Raw genomic sequence first — 16,451 nt, forward strand, 5'->3', positions numbered from 1 at the left:
TACATATATTATTTACGCTGAATTCTATAAATGTACAAGTTGGTTCACTATAAATTACTGAAATGTTCATTAATTCCTCAGAAGAAGCAAAGCAACACGCGAACAGCATCGCCGAACTGAAGAAACGATGGGAACAAATACAACGAACGTCGCTCGACATACGAAACACTCTCAACCTGCTCGAAGATAAGGAGGCCTTCTACAGGAACCTACACGCCTTCCAAAAAGATCTTCACGAAATACAGACCTGGAAGGACAAGATGTTAACCGACCCCCCGACTAACAACCAGTTGATTCATCTCAGGAATAAAATCAGAAATGTGAAACAAATGGAGATGAAGTTAAAAGAGTTGAACGCACAATCGATAATATTACTAACGAAGTCGATATCGAAATCGCACAAAGACGAGATAGAAGCAGACTCGAAAAGAGCGAACGACGAATACGAATCATTACTGACGAATCTCAGCGCGCGGGAAGTTGAGATCAAGTTGGCGTTAAACAAGAAGAAGGATAGAAGGGAAGCACATGTAGACAAGTTCAAGCAATTGCAAGAAGATTTGAGAGATCTGGAGGGAAGAGTCATTTCTGAACACGCAGAATTGGCGGAGAAGACGCGCGTGCAATCAAAGCTAGAAGAATTGCGAGTTTTGAGACAAAAGTTGCACGAACTACAAGACACTTGTGATGAAGTTGTGAAAGAGAGAAAAGATACGTACGAGAAGGGCAGCGTGCAGGATCTGAACCTGAGAAGCAGTGTGGACGACTTGGTCACGAGATTCGAGGATACGAGGACTATTCTAGATAAAAAGATCGATAAATTGGAAAGAGGTATTTACTTTGATAAATAAATTATGTTACGTTTTGTTTTACGAAGTTAAGAGTTCATTCGCACACACATATTTATGAGATTAAATCTCTCATATGAGCGTTTTCCTGGTTTCTTCTTTCGCCGTTGAGCGTCGGAGCTCAGGGTTCGTTTTCCTACTTTTTTGTACTACGCACGGTAGTTGTCAAGCCATTTATTAGATTAAATATTGTATGTTAATTAACTCAAGGCGTGGAATCTTCGACTCAATAAATTTCCTTTCAGGTCTGGAACTCTTGGGCCAATTCCAGGAGGATCTGGAATCCATAAAGAACTGGTTGACAGCCGCTGACAGCTTCGTCGACAACAATCAGGTGGTTCCCGTGGGAGATGTCGATCAGTTGGACAGACTGCTGGATCAGAGTAATGTACGTAGATCGCTCTGGAGCTATGGTATTACTGGCTATGTAATAAAATTTTTCTTGCGTACATTTTCGTCATTTGTTTTCCTATAAAAAAAACTATTCAAATTTTTATGATGTGTCTAAAAATAATTCACACTACTGCAGAAACTCCACGAAGAAAAAGCAATTCACGATAATAAACTGCAAACACTTGCGGACATCAAGGAGAAAATCACAGAGGACTGCGAAGAAAGCATTCGTAAGTCGATAGAAGCGGAATACAGCGATACTCGCAAGCGATTCCAGCGCTCCAGCGAGCGGGAGCTAGCGCTGAATGAAAAACTTCGCCGAACGCTGGAGAAAACTGAAGCGGTGAGTCAGATCAGAACAACATGTTGTATATTTATTCTGCAAGCACATTCAGCGAAAGGGGATTAGCGCTGAACCGAAAGCTGTGCTTAGTAGACATTGGTGAACACAAGATCGGGTTGTTATTTTGAATTTAGAATATCACTTAAAGAACTGCGCGCGTTAAATGTTTCCAGCTTGTTATTTTGAATTTAGAATGCCATTTACGGAACTGGCCATTTAAAAAAATAAAATAATTCAATTTTTGTGGCTTGTTATTTTGAATTTCGAATGTCATCTACAAAACTGGCCAAACCTGCTATTTAATAGTCGAAAGTACATACATTTTGTGTGACTAATGATGTAATGTTTTTATATCTGTGGAAGAATGTTGATAATAACACATGTTTTTGGAAAAACATTGGACCGTGTGTTTGTGTAGCGATGGGTTTTCAAATAACAAAAACAACACAACACAATGATTATTGCTACGGTTACCGTGACTCGTCAGGTATTCCGCCAAATCTCGGACACGGAGCAGTGGCTGAAGGAGCTGGAATCGCAGCTTCCCTTGGAGGCGGAGTGCCAGATCGCGGATTCGGCTCAGTTGTACCAGATGAAGGGACGCTTTCAGACGCTCAAGGACAAGTGCGACGATCGGACGCAGGACTTCAGGGACCTTAATGAAGCTGGTCAGTAGTTTTCTTTGTATATGCCAAGCATAAATAATTTAATTTTTATTACAGAAAAGTCGAATAATTCCAGAAATTTTAGCTATTTTTCGCTAGTCCGCCATGACACCGCGGAAAGCAACAAGCAACATTTTCTTTGTTTTTTTTGACCTTTGACCATATTATACCTATCTAGTATTGGTGCCAAATTTCACAAAGATCGACAATTGACGAACACTCCATGTATACAGAACTGCTTTTTCACTGTATTCTTAGACGAAATGGCGGTTTTGTTTGTGTTTAACGTTGTTTAAATCTCAATTTACAAAATGTGTTCCATTCAATCTGGTTTTACGAGACCTAGACCAAGATTACAGGTCACTTTCAACCACACAACAGCGTGATTGAAAGCGTCCCAACGTCTTCCAGTGTTTTATTTTATTCCTCTTGGTTAAGTTTGACGTTTTGCTAAGCCATGGGGATATACTTACAAAACACGGTTGACAAAACACGGGTGACAAAACACGGTTATGTTTAGGCAACGAGCTGCTGCTGCAAGCAGGCGGCGAGGCGGAGGGCGGGGAGGCGGAGGGCGGGGAGGCGGAGAGCGGGGAGGCGAGCCCGCGGCCGCTGGCGCTCGCGCGCCGCCTCACGCAGCTCAACGCCCGCTGGAATGACGTCACGCACGGCGTCTACGAGCGCTACAAGTGAGTAGGCCGGATCTGCTCTATTGTAAATTTACCACCGAATAGGATTTTCGCATCGTTTTCTACATGGGTACGTTTGTAACTTTCCTTTAAAATCCATACTTATATTATAAATGCGAAAGTCTGTCAGTCTATCTTGTCAGTTTATCTGTCTGTTTTTTTCGCTTTCACGGCTAAACCGCTGGACCAATTTTGATTAAATTTGGTACGCATATAGTTAAAGAATCCCGTTCAAACATGGGGTAGATTTTTTGAAGTCCCAACAGACTATTATGGGGAGGTGAAAGTTTGTGTTCCGCTTTCGCAAAATGACTCATGCGGGTGAAACCGCGGGCAAAAGCTAGTTTTGAATATTTATTCCCGCGCAGTGAAAACGTTATGGACCATTGATATAATGTGTATAGAGTAAGAGTGTGTGGTGTGTGGTGTGTGTGTAGGGTGGTGTGCGAGGCGTGGCTGGAGTGGGGCGAGCTGCGCGCGTGGCTGACGCAGGAGGCGGCGTGGCTGGACGGGCTGCAGCGCCGGCTGGCCGCCTCCTGCGCGCGCGCCGACGCCGAGGAGATACACGACGAGCTCTACGTGAGTCCGCTTTATGCCTTTCGATTTACTTACAAGTTTCATATTTAAGCGAAATTGTTCTAAAAGCTACCTACTAAACTGTGCGTTAGAAATGGTTCGTATGCCAACTGATCGTTATAAAAACTCTCTCTTTTATTAGCCATCGGACGAACCAGTATTTCTGATACGTGGTTATCGGTCTGCATTGACTCACTTTCCCCCAGGACTTGGAGAATTACATCCAGAACCACAGCGAGGAGCGCATGTCCCGCATCCAGGTGATCGGCAAACAGCTGGTGGATGCGCACATCATGCCGAACTGGATCCAGGCCGAGATCGACGCGGTCAGCCAGCGCTGGGAGGATCTCAAGCAACAGGTAGTGCTACTTCTATTTAATAGCACCTAAAATTCTTAACAAAATAAATGAGATATATTTTTTTAATGATCTTTGTGTATTATCTGTATACGGGTAAACCTGTACACGGGTGTACAGATTTAGTTTTGATTCGGTAGCTTTAGTTCTGATTTCACAGATGGTTGGGTGTGTCTAGTTAGTGTCTGTATTTAGGAGAAGTTGGTATGGCAGTGTGTGGTGGTTGAGAGCCATGTGTTTGCAGGCGTTGTCGCGCACACAGGCGTTGGAGCAAAGCGCCCGCGAGGCGGCGCGCTGCGAACTGGCGGTGGACAACCTGCAGGAGTGGATCCACCGCGTCCTGGAGGACCGAGGGGAGAGGGATGTCGAGGTCAGCTTATTTTATCTGTATTTGCCTTTTCACTAGGTTTCATCCAGATGATGGAACAATTATATTTGAAATTTAACGTAGTTAGAATTATGAAGATTTTTCTTTTCTATTTACAGAGAAAAGTTGTTTCTTAGTTATGATAACTTAGCTGTAGTCCGCCTACGGTAGCTTATGTTTCACCATTATGGTCATTAGACCATTTCAAATTTATGTACTAGCCGAAACATTAAGCGGCACACAAGTGATGGAAGAAGTACGTTCTAGCGGTTGCGGTCGGAGTTCGGGTCGCAGCGCGCGGTGATCGCGGCGGTGCAGCAGCAGGTGGAGGAGTACCGCGCCGCCGGCCGCGCGCTCGCCGCCGACCGCCTGCGCGACAAGCTGGCGCTGGTGCAGGTGAGGGCTCGTCCTGTACGCTCACTGCTGCCTGCCGCGGGGCTCTCATGTCTGCTGTCTCACGCAGGACGAGTTCGCTGCGGCCGAGCAGCGGCTGGTGGCGCCGCAGGAGGCCGCGCAGCAGTCGCTGCCGGCGCGGCTGGAGGCGGTGAGCGCGCGGCTGCGGGCGGTGCAGCGTGGGGCGCACGAGGCGCTGCCTCTGGCCGCCGCCGACCCTGACACCGTGCGGGCGCAGCTCAGGAACTGTCTGGTGAGTGAGGTTACAGCACTGCACTCCGGTTATCCACTTTTTGCAGCCGTGACTTGTCCGTTGGCCCTTCTGCTTGCTTAATACCAACCTAATACCGATACTATGTATATTCAATATCATCACGTATTGTTATTTGAGAGATTCCCAGAGCGGTCGACCGCTGTGGTCGCCCTGTGATTACGATGTGTCGATTTTTTTCATCATTCATAAAATTTTGATACTCCAGTACAGATTAATTATATTAGGTGGGACAGTAAAATTAATTCTTGTCTTTATTAAATTTTGAAAATAGTAATGACAACAAAACGCCCTAGTAATGATCCATTTATACCTTAAGACTCGAGTCATGGGAGAGATGCCACAAAGTACCCGATTTCGTTGCCCTGCGAGAGGAACTTATCAGCCCTGGTTCACTTGAAAGTCCCTAAACAGACTGCGCACTCAAGTGTGCAAAGACAATCTGGCTAGGTGGAGTATGCTTGACCAGTCTCAAAAGATGTGTGATTGTGGCTTCTCCCCACAATCCATGGCTCATCTCGCCTGTCCCGAGTGCCCAAACACCTGTACTCGGGCTGAGTTGATGGCAGCTTCCGATGAGGCCATCGAAGTGGCTCGGTTTTGGCAAGAATATATTTAGGTATTAGACCCAATAGGACGTTGATTTGCCATCGACACGCAAAGAAGAGTGCCAACTTGAAACCGACAGGAAGAAAAATCTCTATAGTAGTGAAACCCATTGCGTGATTTTGATAGATATACAGCCAGGCACAAAAGTAGTTTACTTGGGTATACTGGTAGAATTTTAGTAACAGTATAACATACTAGTTGGAACATTCGATACAACCACTGTTGCCGTAAGACAATAAAATAAGTTAATCTTAAAGTATTGAACTCAAATATATCTTAGAATTATTTTTTTAATACTTCGTAGGGCAAGGCTCCGCGGAATCGAGAGCAAGCGTCAATGGCGCGTGATTCCGGCGAACGGCGTATTGTATTCACTAAACATACATACATGTATCGGCCATTCATGTTTCGCGTAGTAACGCAGTTTTCACTCTTTCAAACGTTATGTATTTGCAGTAATATTGCAGTGTTTTATTTTCGAATCAGATTAAATAGTTGAATGTGACGTTCTACGGGTTAAGGTACCCTATGGTCGAATTTTAGTTACGATTAGTTCTGTAATCTGTTACTCAAAAACTATACAAATAAAAAATTAAAAAATACAAATAAAAATTTAAAAAATACAAATAAAACGGTCCACATGGTTACCGTAACCTTTACCCGTTACATACTAAATCGCAATCGCTGGTCTCATTCTCTCTTCTCTCGCTCTCTCGTTGTCCTTACTCCAGAACGTGGCAGTTGGGACCCGACAGCAGGTCCGCCATTGGTTGTATGCCACGGCAGTCTCATAGGTAGTGGTTAGATAAGCACCACTGAGCTCGCTTTTCATGTCACCAATAAAACAATATATATTTTCAATACGTTTAAGATGCAAAGTTCACAATGCATTAAAATCAAGGAACAAGTACCTGGGTCAGTATGAGGATCATCACACGTAAGTGATATCCATCCATTGAACTCATTTGTAACACGCGAGCTGCGACGTCGCTATTTCGATCCGTCGCGTGACGCGCTATCCGCTACTTTGAAAGGATTCTGATTTACATCGAGCTATATTGATTAGATGAGGCACTTTCAGTTGACTATATAACGATATGATTGGACGATAATTGATCGCTATGATATGATTGATAATCATGATGAAACATTGGCGAACTTTGAGATTTTTACCTGAATTTCTGCCCAAAAGCTGAAAGTATAACATTTGGGCAGAGATTAAGTATTCATAATATTTAACAATATGGTTTTCCGCATACACCAATGGTTAACTACGTCGGATACTGTAGACAAAGCTGTATATTGTCTTGCAAAGCTATAATCATAATATCGCAAAATAACAATATGTTTGTATTTCTTGCGGACGCAAAATATATCCAATGAATGCAAATATTGCATTTAATTTACACTAGCGCGTGATGAGCTAATGAGAACTCAATGCCGAAACCACTGAAGGTACACAGATTAGATTTTATACAGAAATATCTTTATCCCCCTGATTTTCTTGCGTACCTTAAAAAACAAAACATACTTTTATACCTGACTAGATGTTGCCAGGGGCTTCACTCCCGTGGAAATTTTGAGCTATAGCAATCTTGGATAATGTACGTATCTAATGGTGAAAGAATTTTTAAAATCGGGTCAGTAGTTTCGGAGATTACCCGCCTCAAACATACAAACTCGTAAAGTCACAAACATTTACCTCTTTATGATAATAATAAAATAGATTGCTATTATAGTTCTCGTAACGGCGTAGTAATAGTTACGTTTATTACATTTTTATATGTGTACTTTATGTTTCAAAGATCGTGTCATGCGTATGTCGCTATAAATCGTTTTCTCTGTATATTCATGTTCCGTGGCGCGTTTCCCGCGCTCTAGTTTTGTGCGAGTCGCGTCGGAAGCGATGACGGCCGTGAGTCCGTGTGCTGTGTCTCGAACGGAACGGCCATGAATTGGGACTCCATGTACCTGGTCTTCGTCATCACTGTCGCTTTTTGCAAATGGCTAGTGAGTGATCAATTTTCAATGGAAATCTTTTAAAAATAAATCGACGTTCCGATTGCTTATATTTAGTAATATTTACGTCAACGAAGTGATGTAAAACAAAATGCGATCCAACGATGGTCGTATCGAACTACATGGTGAAAATCGATCGATGATATCGTGTGTTGTAGAAATTCTACCGTACGCTGAGCGAGATCAAGTCGGAGGTGGAGACGGTGATCAAGTCGGGGCGGCGGCTGGTGGAGGAGCGCGGGGTGGCCGAGCCGCAGCAGTTCTCGCAGAAGATCGACGCGCTCAAGGAGCTGTACAACCGGCTGGGCGCGCAGGTGACCGAGGCCAAGGCGCGGCTGGAGGGCGCGCTGCTGTCCGCGCGCGAGCTGCAGGGCGACGTGCAGGCGCTGGCGGGCTGGCTGGACGCGCTGCCGGCGGACATCGGGCCGCAAGCGCTGGAGCTGGAGATGTCGCGCATGGAGGGCGTCCGACACAAGCTCAACGCGGGGCTCGCCTCCTTCAGCGGCTCGCAGCACGGCGCTCTGAAGCGGCAGGTGAGACATTTCTGAATTCAATGTCAATCACTCGACTCACAAAGTTCAATTTAGATCTCAACGGACCCGATGCTGTCTCACGTATTACCACGATATATCATATCATTCTTTTTTCGAAGCCATGCAATTCGATCGTACATTGGCTCACGATGTACATTGGCCTCCACCAGGTGGAGGAGCTCAACGTCCGTTGGGACAAGCTGAAGCGCCGCTCGCAAGACTCCCTCCGCCGCCAGCTGCGCGAGGCCGAGCGCGAGCTGCAGTCGAGCGCGCGCAGTAAGCCGCTGGCGGAGCTGGAGGCCAGCCTCAGGGCGCGGGCGGCCGAAGTGGCCGCGAGGGCCGACCACGCCTTGTCCGCGCTCTACACCGACATCATGAGGATGTTAGCCGTGAGTACTCTCTCGTGTAGTTAACGTTCACACAAGCAAACTTTTTGAAAAGTAACTTAACGGTCCGGAAAGCCGGCTATAAGCCATTAAAAACTAATCTTTTGAAGACCAGACTGATTTTGCTACTGGCCGCCTACTTGACGAACTGTCTACCTGGGGATTGCTTCATTGTATATGCTTCTTATAAGAGAGAGAAAATAATTTTATGACAGCATTCCTGACTGAAACTAGAATAATACATATTTACGTATGTCGCAAGATATCAGCTCGTAGATGTTAACTACTAAGTCATACTTGCTGCATTTAGTTACGTCACCGTCAATTTAACTAGTTTTACTAAATTTCAATTAAATTTCAAAATTCAATAAATTAGGTAGAATAACTAAATGTAGTAATTTTTATTTCTATTCTTTTTAAAATTCATTTTAATTATTCAAGTTAAAAGAATGAAGGATATGACACATTAATTATTTATATTTTTGCAAATACTTTATTTGTGCGCTGTATTTATTGCTTTTTATGTAGAACTTAGATGTGCAATACAAAACTATTTACAAAGGTTGTTGTTCAAAAAATGTGTGTACATAATGCATTCAAAATAACTTTACAAAATTGTGTCTCGGCGCGAATAACATATGAACCATGATGTATCAACTACATTTTATGTGCAAAAATGCACGTCATTATTACTAATTTGGCGTCAGTTAACAAAAATCACATGTATACTTTTTAAAAGTGCCAAATAAAAAGAATATATCAGACCAAATTTTTATGCCGTTCATTGGGTGTAAACACTTTAAAATTAGATTCATGGCGCGGTTTGTTTCATCACACACGGGTACCGCAGACGGGAACATGTTCATGGTGCTCATCTTTGAACAGTACTCATCGATTCAGTTTATCGTATCGTGCATTAACTCATTGTATATTGTGTCATTGCTTTGATCGTCCTGCCAAACGACAGTTCCCGGCCGCCATCTTGACAGGTATCTGTGTGAGTGACGTCATAACCCACTAAACAGCAGATTGCCGTGTGTAAATACAAAATGTAAATAAAGTGCAGTTTGGTGTTGGTAACGAGTGGGACCGCTTCTCACGACATTAAACATCGACACGCTTCGCTTCGGGGATCATTTCATCACAGTGAGTTTATTTACACTAACCTTTTGTACATATTACATGAGACAGTATATATGAGGAGACGTATTGTCTATGACTCGTTGGTTGCAGGAAAAGATGGATAAAGAAGGCGCCATCGTCGAGTATGAAAACGTCACCGATACTATCAAGCGGCGCCTTGAGAGTCCCGCGCCCGACGACAAGCCAGAGATGAAGAAATCCAAAATACCTCTCGCCCTCAACAGCCCGGTCCCCATTCGGAGGGAAGTCAGAGCGGGCAGCCGCAGCTCCTCCGCGGAGCGACGGCCGACTCTCGCCACTTCCGACACTCCTGACACTCCCGACACCCCCGCTACTCCCGACACACCCGCCACACCTTCACTCAAAAATAGTAGCACGTTCAACTTGCTCAAAGACAGCGAACTGTTTACACAAATATCCAAAAACAATATCACTGCCAAAGCTGACAAACCTGAGTCGAGCCACGTGATCGTCAAAACTCATGAAATCGTCAAATCATCAGTTTCTGAGCCGGTGGAACGTACAGAGTCGGTAGTGGAATTTGTCCCACAAAACGCAGAGATTGTCAAAGTTGTGGACGACACGGTGACTGAAGTAACAGAGAGACGACCTTCCGTTGATCTTGGATCGGAACCTAAGACCTTTGTCGTCGAGGTGAAGAAGCTAGAGGAGCGCATGACGCCAACACTGGGTATATTGAAGCATAAGAATAAAGAACCGGAACGACCAAGACGAACCATAGTCAGAATCGACATTCCTGATTTGATACAAACTAGCGGAGACGTGTCTATGAAGACGCCGCCCCCCACTCCTATGGAAGAAGAAGAGAGTACAGTGGAGTACTCGATTGCCGCGAAACATAAAGATGCTCAACATAAACTTCTCTGTGATGAAGTGAATGAGTATTTGATACTAGATGACGTCCCGAAAGAACAGGCAGCTTTACCTGAACCATCTGCCACGGAAAAATTATCTGAGGATAAAGAAAGTGTTTTGCAAAAAGACTTTAGTGACAAAGCTAGTGACAGCGCAATGTCTGAGATACCCTTAGAAGACGAGGCGATCTATTCCGAGGTGGAGGATTCTGCGCAGGTACTAATTGTGGAACTAAGTGTGCTGTTTGTTCCTTCTACTAATTACAAAAGTTGTTTGAACCTAATACTTAGTTTTATGAACGGTTGAAACCACTTTGAAATCTTTGTGATACTATTGAATAATAGATACAATGTAGTGTGAAAGGTATAATGTAATGTGGTCTTAACAAGTGTGATAAATATTAAGCAAATAACCGTCAATGTCATCTCTCCTGGCATTTAATTGTAGTTAGTTTAAATGTTTTTGTGTAAAAAGAAATGTGAATGTTAGTTATGCTTTCTAAAACAATAGTGGTATGTTTTCTACTAATTCAAAAAAACTACCAAAATATTTTCTTTAAATTTCGTACCGTACAGAGTGAACGCTACAGCTGGTTTGGTGTCAGATAATTTAAAATAGAGAATCTACATTTTACGTTTAACGGACAGCATTTTGATTTCGATTTAAAAAAAAATGTTTTAATTTTAACTTTTATTGGTAGCTATGTCATCGAACTTTTTCCGCAAAACATAAACACAATTTCAGAATTAGCCAAAATACGGTTGAGGTATCCGACCTTCCTGCGAGAAAGAAGAGAGCTTTCTAATTTGCAATTCAAAATATCTATCCTTATTTTTATTACCCGATATAAAACTGGCAGTCGCTCTTGCAATGGTTTTATATTGTGTCGCAGTTGCGCACGTCCAACGCGTCCGAGTTCTCCCCCGCGCCGCTGTCGAGCTCGACGCCGCTGAAGGAGAAGGCCACCGTGGTGGGCATGTCCCCCAAGCTGCCCAGCAAGGCCGCCCCGGCCCAGACCCCCGCCCCCGCCCCCGCCCCAGCCCCCGCCGCAGCCGCCGCAGCCGCCGCCCGCTCTCACATCCCGCTCAGCCGGGAGCGGCTCAAGTCGCAGGAGCGGTACCAGCGGACCGACGATGAGGTGGGACTATAATTGTTTGCTTTTAAAACTGGTCATAGGTAGACTATTTACTAACAGTCAAATATATGGGAGATGCCTATGTCCAGCTGTGCTAAAAAGTGCAGAACTTCCACAAACTGTAGCAACTTGCTACACACACCGATAATGAAAGAGCAAGCGAGATGTGAAACGTGACACTATTACAACATTACACAAGTCAATGTTACAGCCGTCCTCCCCCCGCACCCCCACGGGGCGGAGCCCCTCGCCGCCGGCCGCCGCGGCGGAGGCGCCGTCGCAGCTGCAGAGTGCGTTCGGCGCAGCGTGCGATGCGGCGCTGGCTGGCTTCGAGAGCGAGGCGCTGCAGCTGCTGCGCAGGATGGACGTCATGCTGCTCACTGTCAGGGGCGTCGACGCCGAGAGGGACCCCGCCAAAAGATTGGAGGTAAGCGTTGTAATATATCGTCGTCATAACATGTAAGTATGTTATTATTTTGTTAAACATGAGACCGTTAAGATTCTTACTTTTCAAATGTGATAGATAACGGTATATATTTTTTCTAAAGACGTCTGCTCTTGCCATCTGACGACAATAGACTTATACAAACTTGTAAACTAAAATTGTTAACATAAATAAAGGTGAAGCTTTATTATTGTATGCTAACCCCACGAAACTTACTGTACGTTAGATCCTGAAGAACCAGCTGGGAGCGCTGGCGCCGGACGCGGCGACGCTGATATCGCGCGGAGACTCGCTCGTGTACGAGAAGCACCGCGCCGACCCGCGCCTCGCCGAATACATACAGACACATTTGCAGGTTTATACTATAGTGTTTATGGTGTATTATTCACTTAAAGGTTGAGGACTTTCTCGAGAGTATTTAATGTATTTATTGTTGAAATAATACCAAAAATACTGAAAGTTATCAGGATTGGGTCAAGTGGTTTAAATCAAATGTAAGATTATGAAATAAATAAATAAATAAATAAAGTATCAAATCAAGAAAAAAAAGGTTGGCATGTTTGTGAACATGAACAATATGTCCTGCCACTGACCTGTCGCGTCACTGTCCTGACACGAAAATTCAAGATTGTACATGTACCTATTTAAAATGTCATGAAACACTACGCTTTTACAAAACACAAGTAGTTTTGTACAATAAAAGTGAAATAAAAAAAGTGATCATAATATTGTTTAGGACAAGTTGCGCAACAAGTGGTCGACCGTGATGTCGGAGATCGAAAGCAAGCGCAACGCCGCGCTGCAGGCGGAGGACGAGGTCAATGAACTCACCGCGCTGGTGCAGGACATGCAGCGCTGGCCCAGCGCCGGCGACATTCAGCCGGACGAGGTGAGGGACACACGAGTCTGGGACGTTTCATATTCTCATATTCAAAGTTTTCAATGCTATTTTTTTGTCTTTAAAATTAAAAAGACAGTTGATCAGAGAGGCGTTAGGCTGAGAACGTGGTGGCTCGACGACATCCAGCGTTTCTTAAACTCTAACGAAACCGTATTGGATTCAGTCACAACACATTGCGTGTAGCCAAAGTTTATCTGTTCGTTTTAACTAGAAATGCATTAGGACGTTTGTTTTTAAAACATTTATGTAAAAGAAACCGATCAGTGAAGTAAGTTGTTATTGCAACACCAATCAGTTTTTTGCTTTTATCTGTTACGAGTATCATGTTCAAATCAAATCAAATCATTTATTTGTCAGAATACATAATTACAATCAGGTGGTTCGATGCAAATACATCAAACGTGAGTCAGTTTGCACTCGATCGTCATATGCTCTATTCTTCTATTCTCCATTCATTTTTATTATTACGTTTTTATCTAAAAGTGCAATAAATTTATATCAGTGTAATTTCTGAACTCTGGACTATGCTTTTAGCATAGCAAACCTCACTAGGTAACGTCCCCCAAGGTCAGAATTTGTGCTCATTTATTTTGTAGTGTTTAAAGCCAGAGTGTATATGCAATAGTGTTGCGGTGTGCAGGTGTCGCGGGCGACGGCGCGCGCGCAGCAGCTGTGTCGCTCGCTGAAGGCGCAGCGCGTGGCGTTCCCCGAGCGCGGCGCTGCGCTGGCGCTCGTCGCCGCGCAGCGCCTCGCGTCGTCACGCGCTCCCGTCGTGAGTATCGCACGTAGTTTAAGCGACCGATCCGAAAATCTTCCCACGTTAAAAACACGCATGATCTCCAAAACGGCATATTTTGACACTCGAATCGACTGAGCCCCGTCCCCACAAGAACAAAAGGAGTTTTATAAGTGTTAATTTACATAAGGAGTTTTATAGTTTTACTAAGTGGAGAGGATGATGTTGGTCCACAGATTGATATATTACTTGGGCGTACGACCTTACTGTTCTAGTCCCAAAGTATGTATATAGTTTTGCAGCCGTTACTGTGTAGTATAGTTGAAGATGATTGGTGTGTGCGCAGGAGCCGGGCGGCGAGCTGGTGACGCGCAGCAACCAGAGCCGCGAGCGCGTGTCGGCGCTGGCGGCCGCGCTCGCCGCGCCGCCGCTCGCGGGCGCGCTGTTCGACGACTTCCCGCTGCAGGAGGACGCCTTGCAGGTTGCAAATTGAGACCATCGTTGCTTCCACATACGATTATATTTTGTGATTATTAAAATTTCAAAAATGATGTCGGCTATCACACTTTTATATTGCGAAAGAAATTTTATATTGCTAGTAATAAGGTTTTAAAGCTGATCACATCAGAAGATTTTATTTTCAAGGGTGGTAAAAGTTAAAACATCTCCCATATACAGAAAATAAAGTCGTCGATGACAGAAATTCAAGAAACAGTATCGGAACTAGACAAAGAGTACTCTCGCCTGAGCAAGAAGAGCAGCCCGGAGCAGCTGGAGCGCGGCAGCCGCGTGCTGGAGAAGCTGCGCTCGGAGCTGCAGCAGCTGCGGGCGGCGTACAGCGGGCGGCACGAGCGCTGGGCCGCGGCGCGGGTACAGTGGGCTGCACTGTACGCCGCGCTCGACAGCTGCGGCGACTGGCTGGACTCCGCGCTGGCCACGACGGCCCGCACCGACCTGGCAGGAGAGGTACTTTGTCTTACATTTTTCATCTAGTTTCTTTTGTCCCGATCTTTGTCTGTAATCAAATCTTGCAAGTTACGTTTCAACTATTTCTGTTTGTCCTACGAATCTGAAATTTCCCACATCGCTTCAGTTCCCATGACAATGTATTGACCAGATGCAACCGGGATCGGTTGCCTCGACCGAACTTCGCAAACCTTCGCAACGGTTTACTCCTTTTTTTCACGTGTATTTAACATCTCTCTGACGATAATAAAAGCTTGTGAAAAAAAAAACATTTTTGTAAAAAGCTTGTTACGTTGTTAAATGTACTGTACATTTATGTTATTATCTTCACATCTCTCAGACTCCCCACAATTGCCCCGAGTGAAGGTGTCTGTCAGTCGTCTGTAGAATATTCGAGCAAGTGCATGTCAGGCCACGCACACTGTAGAGTTCTGTAGTTTATTACAACAACCAAACAAGTGCGACTCAGATTTACTGTTTCGTACTATGCCACCAGTTGTCCGAAGTTTTATAGTAGAATACAGTTGATCGACTATTACTCGTAAACTCGATGGCTGTATAGCCATCTTATGTATGATAGTTTTCCTTCTAATTACATTATATATGCGACCGAGTATTAATAACGTTTGAACGCGTAACGTTTGAATTCCTAACAACAACCGTTTCGTTGGTGACACTTGACTCTAACGAAAATTGGCACCTTTAAATTTACGGTTTACGATCTTCTAGTATTTTAGAAATCTATCCAACAACACCCTATACTATAGGAAAGATGATTGTATTGTTGCCGACTGTACGTACGTAAGTACATAAACAGGTATTAAACACACACACGTAAGATTTTTATACATCGGAACTTTCGGGCCATGTTACAACGAGCCGTGGTCACCGAGCGACTGTATAGTAGTTGTGTCGGGACGCAGGAGCTGAAGCAGAAGCTGTGTGAGCTGGAGAGCGAGATGAGCGCGCGCGGACAGCAGCTGTGCGAGGCGCGGGCGGCGGGGCGCGCGGTGGTGGCGGCGTGCGCGGCGCCGCTGGCCGCCGACGTGCAGGAGCAGCTCGACCTGCTGCTGGCGCGCTGGCGCGCCGCCGACCTCGCCATAGCACAGCTCAGGGACAGGTACATAAGGCACATATAGATTTACGCTCAGTATCTATTTGGCCGGTTTAGACAGACAGACTGTACTGTGTGTGAACACTTTGTGAGGCGTGTCCTCATGTTCCGAAGTGTAAACTGACTGGTTGTGTTGATACAGTGTGCGACCGTTGTCAGCTCCTTGTCGTCAGTTACTTTATTCATAATCACTTAATGAGACAGAGAATGATTGGCCACTTGATATGACCGCCCTAATCAGATTTGTATATAAATTTCCATTGTGACTCGACAACTGTCGTGTTGTCCAAGTTTGCACTTACTTTCCCATTACTGATTTACTCTATGTGTATGTACTGTAATGTACCAAACATATATTGCACATGCAGAGTAGCGGCAGTGGACAGCGGCGCGGGCGGCGTGCTGCTGCAGGTGGCGGAGCTGCTGGACACCACCAGCGCCAACCCCTCCGACCGCACCAGCCTCGCCATCCGCCTCAGTCTCGTCAAGGTCAGTCGCTGAAACATATTTCTGTCATCAGATTCAGACTAAAAAATGTCACTCATTTAGAGTTGAGCAAGCAAGTATTGAAAGTCGTTCTGCACAACCAGTCGAGTGGGAATCCTACAAACGACTGTACAGTATTTTTAAATTAAACTATAATTAAAACGTTAATGAGATGGGCCTGTTTTGTTCTTATTATGGCGT

General features: G+C 44.8%; 1 protein-coding gene across 1 annotated transcript in view; it reads left to right on the forward strand.

Moving 5' to 3' along the window:
• LOC128678469 (dystrophin, isoforms A/C/F/G/H-like) overlaps window positions 1–16,451 on the forward strand; it is a 455,052-nt gene that overhangs the window by 28,273 nt on the left and 410,328 nt on the right. The window contains exons 38-59 of the mRNA XM_053760046.2: window positions 82–831; window positions 1,094–1,236; window positions 1,378–1,584; window positions 2,072–2,252; window positions 2,770–2,938; window positions 3,376–3,517; window positions 3,721–3,873; window positions 4,115–4,240; window positions 4,505–4,633; window positions 4,701–4,883; window positions 7,688–8,062; window positions 8,233–8,451; window positions 9,682–10,683; window positions 11,360–11,605; window positions 11,814–12,029; window positions 12,274–12,402; window positions 12,784–12,936; window positions 13,589–13,720; window positions 14,031–14,165; window positions 14,363–14,650; window positions 15,574–15,770; window positions 16,133–16,253. Coding sequence (XP_053616021.1) covers window positions 82–831; window positions 1,094–1,236; window positions 1,378–1,584; window positions 2,072–2,252; window positions 2,770–2,938; window positions 3,376–3,517; window positions 3,721–3,873; window positions 4,115–4,240; window positions 4,505–4,633; window positions 4,701–4,883; window positions 7,688–8,062; window positions 8,233–8,451; window positions 9,682–10,683; window positions 11,360–11,605; window positions 11,814–12,029; window positions 12,274–12,402; window positions 12,784–12,936; window positions 13,589–13,720; window positions 14,031–14,165; window positions 14,363–14,650; window positions 15,574–15,770; window positions 16,133–16,253 — 5,396 coding nt within the window. The remainder of the gene's footprint in view (window positions 1–81; window positions 832–1,093; window positions 1,237–1,377; window positions 1,585–2,071; window positions 2,253–2,769; window positions 2,939–3,375; window positions 3,518–3,720; window positions 3,874–4,114; window positions 4,241–4,504; window positions 4,634–4,700; window positions 4,884–7,687; window positions 8,063–8,232; window positions 8,452–9,681; window positions 10,684–11,359; window positions 11,606–11,813; window positions 12,030–12,273; window positions 12,403–12,783; window positions 12,937–13,588; window positions 13,721–14,030; window positions 14,166–14,362; window positions 14,651–15,573; window positions 15,771–16,132; window positions 16,254–16,451) is intronic.

The sequence above is a fragment of the Plodia interpunctella genome, chromosome 19 (assembly GCF_027563975.2).
Source record: "Plodia interpunctella isolate USDA-ARS_2022_Savannah chromosome 19, ilPloInte3.2, whole genome shotgun sequence".
Taxonomy (NCBI): Eukaryota; Metazoa; Arthropoda; class Insecta; order Lepidoptera; family Pyralidae; genus Plodia; species Plodia interpunctella.